Here is a 16,026-nt window from a genome sequence, read left to right as displayed (position 1 = left end):
ATGAGATTGGCTAATAATGATTTCATGAACTTATATTTGAATGAATGTTTGGTTTATGCAAATAAAATGGCTAATAATACATTGTCCAACAAGTTGAATTGAAATGGATTATAATGTGATCTGTAAATAATGAAAAGATTGGCTAATGGTTAATGTAAACCAAATTCAACATGAATGAATGTAACTTTGCTTGTGCCAATAATATGGTTCCATATTGTCTAGGCTAATACTAATTTTTTGTCAATCCTATATAGCCAAAGTATTGAAATGACAACATAAGCACATATACGATAATTCAAATAATCCATATTCAAGGGCATGTTAATCATTTGGGACAAATTCCAGCAGGCCTTAACCAAATGAACTATGAACATAAGTATTTCATTGAATGAAGTTCTCATCGACCATAAACGATGATATGAAAATACCAAATGAAAATAAGCAAGTAAAGTGAGTATTACCATATATAAGAGTCTCTACGTTAAGAAAGTGACCAGAATGAAGGGTTAAAGGAAGCGAGACAAGTCTCACTTACACCTAAGATATTATGTTAAGATACTCACAAAAAAGGGTGTTAAAACATTTGAGAAAAGTCTCATTAACACCAAAGATTTATGTAAGGATAAATTCACATTTCATCAATGTAATGAAAGGGATGACAATTCATCAATAAAGTAAGTCAACCTCAATCTAGAAGCAAGCTTCCATAATATTGTAGTCAACTTTAAAAGATAAGAAGATAAACGAAAGTGAGGAAAGCACCGATAGCCTAGATATGAGCTTGTGCTTGCAAATGTAAGTCTCATGAGATGAGTCTCCACCATAGTGGATAAGAGTCTCCGAATATCTCCTAGTCTTCAAACTATGTCTAGCAAACATGGGAACTAGACTGTGGATTCCACCTAAGAGAGCTAGCTGTTTCGTTCTCACCTTGGCCAGTGAGATCACCTCTTTTTGGTGTGGGTAAGACACCGGATTTAATGTTTAGTTCACATGATCTATGTCGGTTAATGTTCAAAAGAATGTTCTTAGTTCACTTTAGTCGTGAGCCACCCTTTTTTGGAGTCGGGTAAACACTTGACAAGGATCACTTTAGCCAGTGAATCACCCCTTTTTGGTGTGGGGCAGATACTGGATTTCATGTTAGCTCACATGATCTATATTCACTTAATTGGTGGATCAACCCTTTTCGATGTTGGGTAAACACTGGATTTCATGCTAGCTCACATGATCTTAATTCTAAAGATGTCTCTAGGAAAGCAAGAAAGAAAGAAGAAGGAACGTATGTTGAAAGCGAGCTATGAAATTAAGAGCTTAAGATTATCAACCGTTAGTGTTGATACCAAAGAAGTTTTCAGCAAATAATGGGCAAAGCCAAATAAAATTGGCTTATAATGACTTCTTATATTATGCCAATAAAAGGGGAGTAAAATGCAATAGATAATCAATACCTCATAACTTCCACAGTATGAAAATGATGAAATAAGTGGCATAGACAATAAATATTGGCTTACAAGTGTTCCAGCCCAACGAATCTAGAATGTAAAGAATCACTTGTTGTAAGGATAGTAAAATCATTTCCTTAATCTCTTGAAATACTTACTTGATTCATTATAGGTATGGGAATATAATGAATCATTGAACTTGTAAGTAAAACATAGGACTAAAGGATATTTTTGAACTAGACAACAATAAGAAGAAAAAAGACTGGGAAAAAAAACTAAGTATGGTGAATGGGGCTCTCGGGTTTGGGAGGACCAAAATTCAAAATTTTCGATCGAGTTGTTCTAAATATATGTTGATGATTCCAAGGTCTTTTATTCATACTGAAAATGATTTGTGTTCTTTGAATGCATTAAAATATTTAATATCATACCATAATTCATAACTAATGAATTAGGAAAGTCTAGTGACTCACTTTCCAGAAATGACATTTTATAATTTTAAGAGCTTTCCTTGATCATGCATAGTCCTTATGTGTATGTGTGAATACACCCATATTCATTACAAGTGTGTACTAACCCTATACTATTACTATTTTATAGGCGCAGGTCAGAGAGCAGATTGAAGACTAATTGAAGTGGTTCGGATTAGCGATCTCAAGACTTCCGTAGGTCCTCTTGAGTACGAGGATGCTACTTCTATCATTATAGCATATCACTTTAGACATACCTATTGGACGTTGTCCCTAGCAATTCTTTTCAGATGTTTTATTCGAAGCTTTGTATGAAGGCCGTTTTGGCAAACTAGTACGTTATATATTGATCCTTTCATTTGAATTGTTTCATCAATTGTAGATGGTTGTTTAATTTGAGTTTGGTAGAAAATTAATATATGTAGAAAATATAAGAAGTCTATGTATACTTCATTATGTTTTAAAAGTTCTAAATTTTCCGCAAATTTAACTATATGATTGTGATGAAAGCTAAGAAGAGGCTTGTCTGCAGCCTCTGAGAGGTTAACGACATCGGTCGCGATTCGTATTCCAAAATCCGGGTTGAGACACCCACTAAGTGTAATATAAACAGTAATTGCAAAAATCTAACCATGCAATATACCAAACATATACAATATTGAATATTACATGCTTCAAAAATACATATTTGTCACAAGTAGTTGGTCCTCTCATGGAAACCAAACACAATTATTAGTGCACCAGAACGTGGTCACGATCCCATAGTTATCCAAAAATATGGCAACCGATCCTAGTTTTTATGTCTAAACGTGGCAATTGATCCTAGTAAGTTATGACACAACGTGGCAAGCCGATCCATCAACACACCACAATCACATTCACGAGTGTATTCTCAATAATCATACAATAAAGAAGTGATTCATGGCATATAATTATTTATCTATCTCTTTTATAACAAGTTTGAATCGACAATGCAACATTCGCATACATACATGCATCCTAATGAAGCAATAACAAGAATACATCACACAATCATATAATCATAACTATCACATTGAAAATTTCATGAACCCTAGATCATTCACATGATATTCAAGTATCCAATTTAGGGTTGTTTAAACCATGAAATCTACATCAAAATATTTCCACATCATCATTTACCCGTTCTACTACGTTCTACGGATCGAACAATGGACTCAGGGAATTAAAAGCTTAACTGTAGCCTCAAGAGTTGAAAAATGATTATGATTCACCTGGGGTTCGTTCCTTAGCTCAAAAAGATGAAAAGTTCATAATAAGGTCATTTAGGGGTTTATACCGATCTTAAGTCGCATCGAGTCCGCCACAGTGGCCCTCAACCCGTTGTAGTGGCTCCGCTAGATAAGTGGAAATCTCTTCCGTGGTGGGTTACGCAATGTAGTGATCTAATTAAAGAATTCCAAATTTCCATTTCACAACATACCCTAACCCACGACGCTCAAAAAATACTCTTTATGCTAAGATTTATTCTGGGAGTTCTAATTGCCCAAATTAAATTTCATAGATTTATACGGATTCCTTAATAGGTTATGTATCCCCACATGTAACTGAAATTATAAATAATTCACCTGATTGCTGCCAAATATCCCTACACCTTAAGGACTGTGATTTTGTCCAAATTTGGACTAGGTTGAGAAAAATTCAAATACTACGAAAAATATTTTTGACGCAAAAAAAATTCTCGTTGGCTTTCCTATAACGACGGAACCCGGTTGTTACAAAAGGTAACAATATAACTATCTCTCTTCTTTGAGTGACACTTAAAAAATATAATCTAAGAAAGGAATGAAGTAGTACCTGAATCGACGAACAATTGGGGATACTTGTCTGACGTGTTCCTTTAGGTTTCCCATCTAGCTTCCTCAAGTGGACGATGCTTCCATTGAACTTTCACAGACTTAATATCCTTTGTCCTCATCTTACGAACTGCACGATCAAGAATTGCAATCGGTTTCATCTCATATTGAAGGTCTTTGTCTAACACAATTGAGTCTTGCTTAATGATGTATCGTCGTCAATATGATATTTTTTGAACAAGGAAATATGAAATACTGGATGAACGCCTCATATGTTAGGCACCAGATCCAATCTATAAGCCACCGTCCCTGCACATTCAAGAACCTCAAGTGACCTATGTATCATGGACTTACTTTTCCTTTTTTAATAAATCTCATCACCCCTTTCATGGGTGATAACTTAAGAAAAACATTTTCACCGGTTTGAAATGACATGTCTCTTATCTTATGTGTATTGTGGGCTGCTAGAAGCTTAATTTGAATACTCCTTACCTTACCTTGGGCATCCTTCATTGAATCAACCCCCAAAGGTTTCACATCTCTAGCATCGAACCATGCTATGGTTGATCTACATACCCTCCCATAGAGTACCTCAAATGATGCCATATTTATGCTGGAGTGATAACTATAATTATAAGAGAATTCACACAAAGGTAAGAATTTATCCCAATGCCCTCCAAAATCAATCAAACATACCCTAAACATGTCTTCTAGAACTTGAATAATCCTCTCTGACTGCCCGTCTGTCCATGGATGGAAGGTTGTACCAAAAATGAGTTGTGTGCCAAATTCATCTTGAAATTTCCTCCAAAACTTGGAAGTTCATTAGGTACCACTATCTGAGATGATATAGCGGGGCACCTATGCAACCTCACTATCTTTTTCACATACAACTTAGCCAATTGTTCAACATTACCAGAATAATTTGGGCTAACTTAGTTAATCGATTAACCACTACCCAAATAGAATAAAATTTCCCCAAAGTCTTGGGAAGTCCAACCACAAAGTCCATATCTATAATTTCCCACTTCCATTCTAGAATTGACATTCTTTGAAGCAAACCCGCAGGCCTTTGTTGTTCATACTTCACTTGTTGACAATTTTTACACTTCAACAGAAACTCTAGTATGTCTTTCATTTTTCCCGGCCACCAATATATTCATTTCAAATCAATATATATTTTGCACACCTGGATGAATAGAATATCACAAACCGTGACACTCTGCCAACAATTTCACAATCAAGTCATCCACTATAGGAACATATATTCTCCCTTTAAAAATGAGCACACCATGCGCATCAAGAGTGGTCTTTTGTGACATACCAAGAGCAATATTCTTTCTAAGTTCGTCTAAATTACCATCTTTAAATTGTTTGTCCTTGATCTCCTCCATGAATGTGTCACTTACTTGAATACAGCTAATATCCCACCTCTTTCTAAGATGCTCAACTACATGAACTTAGACTCAGAGGTATGAATTTCTTTAGCCAAAGGTCGCTTAGATACACTCAATCAAGCTAAAATACCCATAATCACCGCTTTTCAACTCAAAGAGTGTGCCACCACATTATCCTAATAATATTTAATTATCCTTGCCCGGATGATATTGAATGGTCACATAATAATAATTATGTAACTACATCTTCATTTTCTTAAATTAAGATTCTTTTCAGTGAACACATGCTGTAAACTATGATGATCGGTAAGCACTTTACAAAGATTGGTAGAGTTAGTCAAGTGTGTAGCAATAAAAGCAAAAAATTTCACAAATCGACGATAATAGCTAGTGAGTCTCACAAAACTCCTTACTTCTTTTATAGATTTAGGCCGAACCCAATTCTTAACCGCCTCAATATTTTGAGGATCTATCATTACCCTTTATTTTGAAACTACATGCCCCAAAAATGCAACCGATTTCAACAAAACTTCATACTTGGAAAACTTCGCAATACAACTTTTATTCCAAAGAATACCCAAAACAATACAAAGATTGTTGGCATGCTCTTCCTTATTTTTAGAATAAACCAAGATATAATCAATAAAGATTATGACAAAGAATCAGGAAATGGTTTGAGACCCCATTCATTAAACTCATGAAAGTGTAGGTGCATTGGTCAAACCAAAATACATAACAAAAAAAACTCATAGTGCCCATAGAGAGTTCTGAATGTCGTCTTGTGCACATCCTCAAGACTAATTTTCAATTGATGGTAATCGGATCTTAGATCAATCTTAGAGAAAATTGTTGCACCTTGCAATTAGTCAAAAATATCATCTATTCGAGGCAAATGATACTTATCTAGAATAGTGACCCTATTCAATTGTTTGTAATCTGTACACATTCTCATCCTACCATCCTTTTTCATAACAAACAAAACTAGAGCACCCCATGGGGAAGCACTAGGGAAAATAAATCCTATATCACGAAGCTCTTATACATGAGCCTTAAGCTCTTTTAATTTTGTCGAGTCATGCAATATGGAGGGATGGAAATGAGACGAGTACAAGACTCTAAATCAATGCATAAATCTACAACTCTATACGAAGGCATACCAGGAAAATCATTGGGAAATACTTCTCTAAATTCAGACACCACAAGAATAGACCCTATGGATGGAACCTCAATCTCAACATCCCTAATATGAGTCAAATAAGCCAAACAGCCCTACTCTACTAATTTACTATCCCAAATGGAGGATATAATATCAACTTTCTTAGGCTTGTACCCCCTTCCCTCTCTAATTTTCCATTTTCGGATTTTCTAAAGTTACATACTTAGTATTATAATTTAACACAAGATAATGGGGGGAAACAAAGTCATGCCTAAGATTATGTCAAAGTCAGTCATATCCGAAATCACAAAACAAGCCCAAGTCTAAAAACTCATAAATAAAAAAGAACAAGTATGATAAACACGAGTAAATATGACCGACTCTCAAACTAGGGTAGAAACATGAATATGGGCATCAAGAGTATCACAAATCATATCAAATTTTTAGACGGATCTCATGGATACAAAAGAATAAGTAGAACCCGGATCAAATAACACATTAGTCATTTAGTCATAGACAATAATAGTACCTCTTATCATTGTGTCGAATGCATGTGCCTCATTCTTGCTCGGAAAAGCATAACATTGAGCCCTCTCATATTGACGAACTACTTTTTTGCCTGGTTTTATGTTACCCCTACCTTTGTTACCATTTCCTCTACCTACACAACGTCGCTAATTATTTCCTCGGCCACCTTGTGGACTCTTTACCATTATTACCATTCTCTGCACATACCACTCCTCTAGATAACTATTTTGCATAATCAAACACGTACGAAGGGGGGAATCCCTTCTCATATGTCCAAGTTCTAATCAGTTATAGCATGTACTATCAAAATATGGTCTGCTGCTCGTCAAAAGCGCGACTCCCTGGCTATCCTAAAAATTATGAGAGGGAGTTCCCAAATAGTTACCTGTAGAGGCGGGCATAGAGAAGAGAATTCGTTTTGCTGCAAGTGTTGGCCTCCCTGAAGCCTTGATTAAGAACCTTGAAAGTTTCCTAAAGTCTTCGCCCTTTTTGCCAATGCCTTAGCCTAACCGTCCTGCCTCACCCCCTCCACTTGCTTAACATAATCTGTCACATCATTAAACTCTTTCCTGCAGAAGTCATATGAGTAGATAATACTTGAAACTCATAATTTAATCCTCAGATAAACTACCGGATCCTATCCTCCTCAGTAATCAATAATTGTGTAGCATATCTGGACAATGCATGGAACTGGGCCTCATAATCAGCTAGGATTATATCAGCTTGTTCCAAAGCCATTAGTTCAACTTTCATACGATATCTCAGAGTTTGAGGCACATATTTATCGTAGAACGGATCATGAAACTGGGACCAAGGAAGTGGAGGTAAAGCTAAAGATCTTCATTCCATGAAAGCTCTCCACCACTACTTGTCCTCTTTATGATGTTGGAAAGACACAAACTCAACCCTATGGTGATGAACAAGACGCAAATAATGAAGCCTCTCATAATAATACAAGATAAACTCATACGTATCCTCACTCTATACCAGAGGTTTAAGCTTTAAAAACTTAGTCAACATGCCATGCTCGTTACCAATTATGACAGACGGAAGAAAGCATTGCTATCTATGTTTCCACCCGCCGTAGGAGAAGTAACAACAATAGCAGGATTGGCGGGATCTTGGTTTGCTTGAACATAAAAAAAACTTTATGACCAACCAAACCTTTCAACAACATAATATGATAAGCTAACACCGGATTGATAGAAGGAACAACTATTGTCTCCGTTGGCACCTCTTCCTCTTATCCAACTTCCTCAACATCACAAACCTCAATATCCTCTTTTATGTCCTCATTATGCACAAGAGGGTATTCATTCATAGGAGCATTCTCAAAGGGATTTTCATCCCTGACATGTGCTACTCTTTCACGACCTCTACCCCTAGCCCTTCCTCTGCCACAACCTCAACCGTGACCTTTTGTTGTAGGTTCCTCAACTAGAGCATTGACAGGAGCTATGGGCCTGACATCATTGTATCTAGTATTAACCATATACTGACATAATAGTGAATGAGGTTAGATGCCAATTCGAATCAACAAACACCAATTGGGATCAAGTTATACCATGAAGTTTACAAGAGAAAACAGAGAGATTTCCTAAATTCCTATAGACTCTTGGAGAAAAGTAAAGGTTTCCCCGCACCATTCCACAAGACTCTATTAAACTCATTTTAGTATATTGAGATCAATGAACCTACACTATAATACCAACTTGATCATGGTCCATACCTTCGTTATTGCATCCAAATCGCACACGCAGATGCAAATGGACATTCAACTATTAAAGTGGCTCTTATAAAGAGTCGGGTGTAGTACCCATGGGGACTTATTCTTGGAATGACTCAATTCCTCTAACTATCAGCTAAACATAACTGTTATCAAAATTTTGATAATTGATTTATTTTCTAATTCTAAGATTGTAAAAAAATATAACAAACGTGATTCAATTTCTAGGGTTAAAAATGATAGGGTAAAGTAAGAGGCTACAACTTTTATCAGGATTCATGAAATTACAATCATTTAAATGGGAATATATCAAATATAGAATTAATGAATCACATGGTTAAATGTATGAGCATGGTTATCCAACCTCTAATCAACTATGATAAATAACATCCTAATTACATCGTTGAGCGGGGATATGATGGATTAAGTATCAAGCGTTACGATTTCTTCATGTATAGTGACCCAAGCATGGTTTCTAGGTATATTCCTATCCTAGATGCAAACTAACCATAGTTATTAAGAATTAATCATTTTCCTTGTGCCCCACATTCAATCCTCTTGTCCGTTTCCTAAGTTCAATTTGGACAAATATTTATTTCAATGGTGATCAGTCACCAAATACGAAAATTAAGAACAATAGAAAGATTCATGTGATAATTGACATTAACCCAATAAAAACATAATAAATTAAAATTATTTTGTAGCCACAGCCCTAGAACTAGGGCATTTAGCTACTCATAATCAAAGATTTGATCAAACAATGTTCGATAAACATAAAGAAATGAAAGTAAAAGAGTTTAGGAAAGAACCCTAAAAATGGTGAAAACATTCTCCCAAGTCATCGTTCTTCAGAACCCAGAAAAAGAATATTCTAATAAATTAAAATAATGACCTATTTATACTAAAGTGAAAACGGCAAAAACTGGGACTCAGGGGCGCGTCACGGAGTCGCTCTCTTATTTCATTCTAAGACAATTCCTCTTTTCCGCAACATGGTAGCTACATGACCACTCTGTCGTGATAGGCACCTACACTAACTCTTCGATGGGAGAACCACAACCCAAACCAAGCAAATAAACCAAAAACTAATGAATTTAAGTCACAAACGTAAATTTAATACTAAGGAAATAAATAGAGTTCCCATAAACTCAAACAAAAGTCTATTAACTAAAACAAAAGTCGAAGATTTAACCTAGGACCTGAAATTCAATGTACCAAAACATCTAAAGTTCATTAATTATAAACAAGAAGTTATGTAACCCTAATCTGATAAACTAATCAACTAACTAAAATAAATGTATATGCCTGAAAATGGTGGACATAGACGAAAGAGAACTACATGGCATCCTGGAAGAATTGGCTCACTCTTAAATTTGAAGCGACGATCACTGTCCTTCTAAGCGAGGTCTATTAGTAACTGTCGGAAGATGCCCTGTACTCAACAAAAATAGGAGCAAGTGCAGAATCAGTACACAACCACCATGTACGGGTAGGAACACGTGGCTATCCCACTAAGTGTAACATAAACAGTCATCAACATAATCTAACCATGCAATATACCAAATATATACAACATTGAATATCACATGCTACAACAATACAAATGTAGCACAGGTAGTTGGTCCTCTCATGGAACCCAAACCCAAACTATTAGTGCACCAGAATGTGGTACCCGATCCCATAGTTATGCTGGAACGTGGAAATCTGATCCCAGTTTTTACACCAAAACATAGAAACCAATCAAAATTAGTTATGTCGTGCACAGCCGATCCATCAGCACACCATAATCATATTCACAAGTATATCATGAATAATCATACAATCGAGAAGTGATTCATGGTATATAATTATTCACCTAAATCATTTACAACAAATGTGAATCAACAATAAAATATTCTCATACATACATGCATCATAATGAAGAAATAAAAACAATGCATCACACAATGATAGAATCACAACTACTGAAACCCTAAAAATCTTGATCCTCTAACAATACGGAAATGTCATGACTTGAATAGAGCTTTACATATTAAATAATGTTTTAAAATGATGTTTCCAGACTGTATTAATATAATAAACACATTTGAAAAAGGATAGAACCAAAATGAAAAAGAAAGATGCTGACGTCCGGAAACTAGCTAATTTGAACTAGTTGACGTCCATATGTTTGGTGAAGGTTTTGAGGTGTCAAATGAAGTCAAAAACTTGTAAAGAGACCTTGAATAGGTAGTATTTTTTACAAAAGGGTCCAATCATCTGGCAACGACACCCCAAGGACCACCCGAACGGTCATTAGGGAGGACCCAAACATGAGTGGGCAGGCTGCCTGACAGCCTGTGAGCTGGCAGAATTGGAGGACAGGTGTGAAACGCAAGGCTGTCACGCAGGACTCCGCCTTAATATTTGAGAGGCAGCCTTGCAATGCAATTCTAACACGCACCTCACTGCCCCAACTCAAAATTTAATAAACATGATGGTGTTTTGCCCCGCGACACGCAGCTACCACTCAGAATCGTTAGTCGTATTTTTAACTTCTTAAAAAGACCCAGTTAAGTGGAGGGTATTTTAGTTAATTCATAGTACGACTATATATGGATATTAGCTCAGTTTTAGATCACTTTTACACGTCCAAATCAGATTCAAAACGAATATCCTCTCATCTCTCAAGAAACACTCTTGTTTTCAAAACTCCATTGAAGAACAAGAACAGCTTAAGGAAGAACACGGAGACTTCAAGGTATTCATCCAACTTTCGTGAATTCTTCATCTATAAGACATGGGTTTTTTACTCTTGGGATTCCTTTCCCCAAGAGGTCCTTTCAAAATGAGTTTTCAAGAACGTCAAATACTAGGGTTTTTACTCTACAAAACAGAGTTTCTTCCTAACTCTAGATTTACGATTTTCAATGAAAATTAACTGTTTTCAATTTCTCACGAATTGATGAGTATGTGGTTAGTTATGTTTTAATTTTGTGTGAAGAATGTTTTAAGTAGATGATGGTTTCGTATGATTGTTTCTACAACTTGATAATATGAAAATGTAGGGATTGGAACGAAGACTAGAATAAACTCTTAAATCACCCTTTCCTTTACCCTACATTATGCATTAATATTGTGTATGATTGGAAGAATTGTCATTGCTTATGCTATTGAGTATTTCACTATGCTATGATTATGAATGTTGTAAGTTGAACTATGTTCTTGAATAATGTTCTTGGAAGCAAAAGGTGAGTCTTCTAAAGTTGTGATTACTCTACAATGTCTATGTTAGCTTATAAATCATGATGCTATGTTATGGAAGTATGTATGATGTTGTTATGTGTATATGTTGGGCTATGAACAAGTTATTGTCAGATCATGAAAAGAACACGATAAGTGCTAGTTACGATATTCTCTTGTGTGTTATACACAAGATGACTATGTTATGTTAATCTCACAAACGAAGGGTTAGAATGAAAGGCAATCGTGATCTAATCCTAAAGAGATCGTGATCATGTTTATAAAAGAAATTAATCTCATATGACTTATGATAAGTTTATGATAAAAGAAAACTTAAAAGGTTATTCAAGAAAGGGATTTAAGCTAAGAAATTATGAACTACATACGAGAGGTGTCCCTTCCGTAGTTCAAAGGTGGTTCACAATAACTCTCATGAGATTGAGGCTGCCATGTAATGTGGAACTAAGGATATCTAATACATCTCCTAGTTCTTGAACTATGTTACCACCATAGGAAACTAGCTACTAGATCCACCTAGAAAGCTATATCATATTAGATTCTACTTTGGCTGGTCGACCACCTTCTTTAGGTGTCAGGTTTTATGACACCGGATTTCATATTTAGCTCACATTGTCTATTTCTGTTAAGGAAAATGTTCCCTCATGTAAAATGAAAAAGAAGTAAATGAATGTTGACTAGGGTTACTTGAGAAATCTACTTAGTAGAGGTAAGGGTATGGGACTCTACCTAGACATTGCACAAGTTAACTCTAAGGGAAATCCTAGGAGATTGTTTTTATGTAATATGATAACATGAAAGGTATGATGCTTTTGATGCATGATGTTACTCTTATATGATGGTAGTCATTATGATGAATATGTTATTGGGTTATATTGCTATAGGAAGTGATGACTAATTATGTTACAAGTTATATGAGCAATGTCTTATTCATGGTCTCCTATCTTATCTTCTTGGTTGTTTGGGGTTATGCAGCTTCACCTGACCATTGCACTTGTAGGTTGGCGATGGGATCATTGGTAAGTGATTTTTATGATATGTATATGTGATCCATTGAATATGAATGTTAACATGACTCTATGATAATATGCCTTTGATTATGATCACGTTGTATGTTGATGAAATATTTAACTTGTATATGTTTTATGGTATGTGCATTGGAGACTTTCTTAGGACTAAGCATGATTTATAAGGATATGATAAATGATCATTTTTCATGCATGTCCTTATATGTTATGTGCATATACACATATTAGTACATGTGTCGTACTAACACCATTACTTTATATTACTACTACTATAGGTTCCGGCCATTAAAGTTTAAGGAGGTCGATTTGAAGAAGCTTGGAACTATTTCTCCAAGTCTTAGTAGGTCCTCATGTTGGGGGATGCTATATTCAACATTCTAGCTTCCGCATATTTTTAGTAGTTTTAAGATACGCCATTTCCATTATGTTCTTTGAATTATTTTGTACTAAGGCCTATATGGCATAATTATTATTTGTTGGCTAAGTCAAGATTTGCACTCACTAGATGGTTTTATATATGTGAGACAGGTTTTTTGAATAACATATTTCCTTTTGAATGCTAAGTATGAATTCTAAGTATACTTAAAAAAGAATACAAAAGTTTTAATTTTCCACAAATTTTAACTGATGACATGTTATGACGAACGGTAAGAGGCTTGTTTGAGTCCTCTAAGAGGAGGACGACGCCGATCTCATCAGGGGTGTGTTTCTTCGGGTGTGACAAACTTGGTATCAGAGAATGAGGTTAAATATCCTTAGGATCAATGTCTCACTAAATCACGTTACATAGTATCTTTTTCATGGTTGTGAAGCGTGCCACAATTTTTCATGAGAGGCTATGTGATAAATAGGAAACTTCTCTTTTCTTGATACTCCTATGTCGTGCCTTTAGATTTTTGTCACTATGCGTATTTTATCATAGAATCCCTTTCTTGTGATTATAGGTGATGAACACAAGAAGGACAGCCGTTTGAATGCGGGAGCTACTCCCCAAGGAAATCAAAATACTTCTCAACTTCAAGATGCTGCGAACGAACAAGTTCTGGTGAATCCTCCGGATCTGACGGATAGTAAGGTGTGGGCAGCCCTGCTTCAAATGGCCCAAGCCATCACCACCCGAGCTCAGGCTATTACGGCACAAGCTAACAGAGAGGTTGCACCTCGAGAGAACCCACATGCTAGTACTATGGTTAGCCGTTTGAGAGATTTTACGAGGATGAATCCTCCCATGTACTTTGGATCAAAAGTTGATGAAGACACCCAAGATTTCCTTGATAATGTCTACAAGATTTTGTTTTTTATGGGGGTGAGTACTACTCAGAAGGCTGAACTTACTGCTTATCAACTTAAAGACGTGGCTCAGACATGGTACAATCACTTCAACGATAGTAGGGCTTTAGGAGGTAGTCTCATGACTTGGGAAATCTTCTAAAGGGCATTTCTTGAAAGATTCTTTCCAAGGGAACAAAGGGAAACTAGGGTAGAGGAGTTCATCAACCTTCATCAGAGAGGTATGAGTTTAAAGGAATACTCCTTAATTCATTAAGTTGTCCAAATATGTTTCCTCTTTAGTTTCTAATAATAGGGATGAGAAGAGTCGCTTTGTAACGGGTGTGTCCGAAGAGCTTGAAGAAAATTGTCGTGCACCCATGCTTTATGATAATATGTACTCTTTCTAGGTTGATAGTTCATGCTCAATAAGTTGAGATTAGTCGTGTAAGGAAGAGGAATAGGGAAGCTAAGAAGGCATAGTCTTTTGAAAGTGGTTCCTTTGAGAATAGGCTTGATGTGCAAGACAAGCCTAAGTTCAAGAGGAGGTTTTCAAATCAGGTTCCTTCTAATTTCTGCTAGAATCACAATGATAGAGGTTCTAATCCTAAACCTCAAAAGAGGAGAAATGTTGATTCACCAAAAAAGATACCAACTTGTGGTAAGTGTGATAAGAAACATATGGGTGAATATCTTGTTGTGCCTAATAGTTTCTATGGTTGTGGCAAGGGTGGCCAGATAGTGAAAGAATGTCCTAATGTGAGAAGTCAAGGAAAGGGTAATGGACAAGCTCAACCAAGTCATCCTAGTTTTGAAGCTCAAAAAAGTAACCATTTCTATGCACTGAAGGCTAGGGTTGAATATGAGAACTCTCCCAATGTTGTGACGGGTATGTTACAAGTTTTTTTTGTTAATGTTTATGCATTGCTTGATCTATGTGCTACTCTTTCTTTTGTTACACATTTAGTAGATAGGAAATTTGATGTACTTTCTAATCTTTTGGTTGAACCCTTTTCGGTTTGTACCCTAATGGGTGACTCTGTAGTTGCAAAAACAGTCTATAGGAAATGTCTTGTGATGCTTCCCAGTAGAGTTACTCTTGTTGATTTGGTAGAAATGGACATGTTAGATTTTGATGTTATTTTGGGAATGGATTAGGTTCATGATTGTTTTACTTCCATAGATTGTAGAACAAGGGTAGTGAAGTTTCAATTCCCTAATGAACCTATTTTAGAATTAAAGGGGGGAAATTCTATGCCAAGGGTTCAAATAATTTTTGTTTAAAGGCTTGTAAGATGATAGCAAAGGGTTGTTTATACCATGTGATGAGGGTTAAGACCTATAATGTGAAATTCCTTCTATTGAGTCAGTCCCTGTAGTGAGAGAATTCCCAGAGGTTTTTCCTAATGACCTTCTTAGAGTTCCTCCGGAACGGGAACTTGAATTTTGCATTGATTTATTACCGAATACGAATCCCATTTCAATTCCTCCATATAGGATGGTTTTGGCTGAATTGAAAGAGTTGAAGATCCAACTCAAAGATTTACTAGACAAGGGTTTTATTCAACCTAGTATTTCTCCATGGGGTGCTCCGGTATTGTTTGTTAAGAAGACAGATGGGTCCCTTAGTAAGAACAAGTATACTCTCCCTAGGATTGATGATCTATTTTATCAATTCCAAGGTGCTATCTACTTTTCCAAGATTCACTTACGGTCGGGATATCACCAACTTAGGGTGAGAGGTGCAGATGTTCCCAAAATAGCTTTCCGAACTAGATATGATCACTATGAAATTCTAGCAATGACTTTTGGGTAAACGAATGCCCCGGCGGCATTTATGGGCCTAATGAATAGAGTTTTGTGAGATTACCTCGACTCATTTGTGATTGTGTTCATTGATGATATTTTGATATACTCCAAGAATGAAAATGA

At 36.0% G+C, this 16,026-nt stretch overlaps 1 protein-coding gene across 1 annotated transcript; it reads left to right on the top strand.

The window, feature by feature from the left end:
- The first annotated feature begins 14,775 nt into the window (after positions 1 to 14,775).
- Positions 14,776 to 15,252, top strand: LOC138337814 (uncharacterized). Its single transcript, XM_069288242.1, has one exon. The coding sequence runs from the start codon at positions 14,776 to 14,778 to the stop codon at positions 15,250 to 15,252; it is 477 nt and encodes a 158-aa protein (XP_069144343.1).
- Positions 15,253 to 16,026: the final 774 nt, after the last annotated feature.

The sequence above is a fragment of the Solanum lycopersicum genome, chromosome 8 (assembly GCF_036512215.1).
Source record: "Solanum lycopersicum chromosome 8, SLM_r2.1".
In the NCBI taxonomy this organism is placed as follows: domain Eukaryota; kingdom Viridiplantae; phylum Streptophyta; class Magnoliopsida; order Solanales; family Solanaceae; genus Solanum; species Solanum lycopersicum.
This window is presented reverse-complemented; position numbering and strand designations above follow the sequence as displayed.

Coding starts and splice junctions, on each gene's coding strand:
- LOC138337814 (XM_069288242.1), top strand. CDS start 14,776: ATGGGTGAATATCTTGTTGTGCCTAATAGTTTCTATGGTTGTGGCAAG.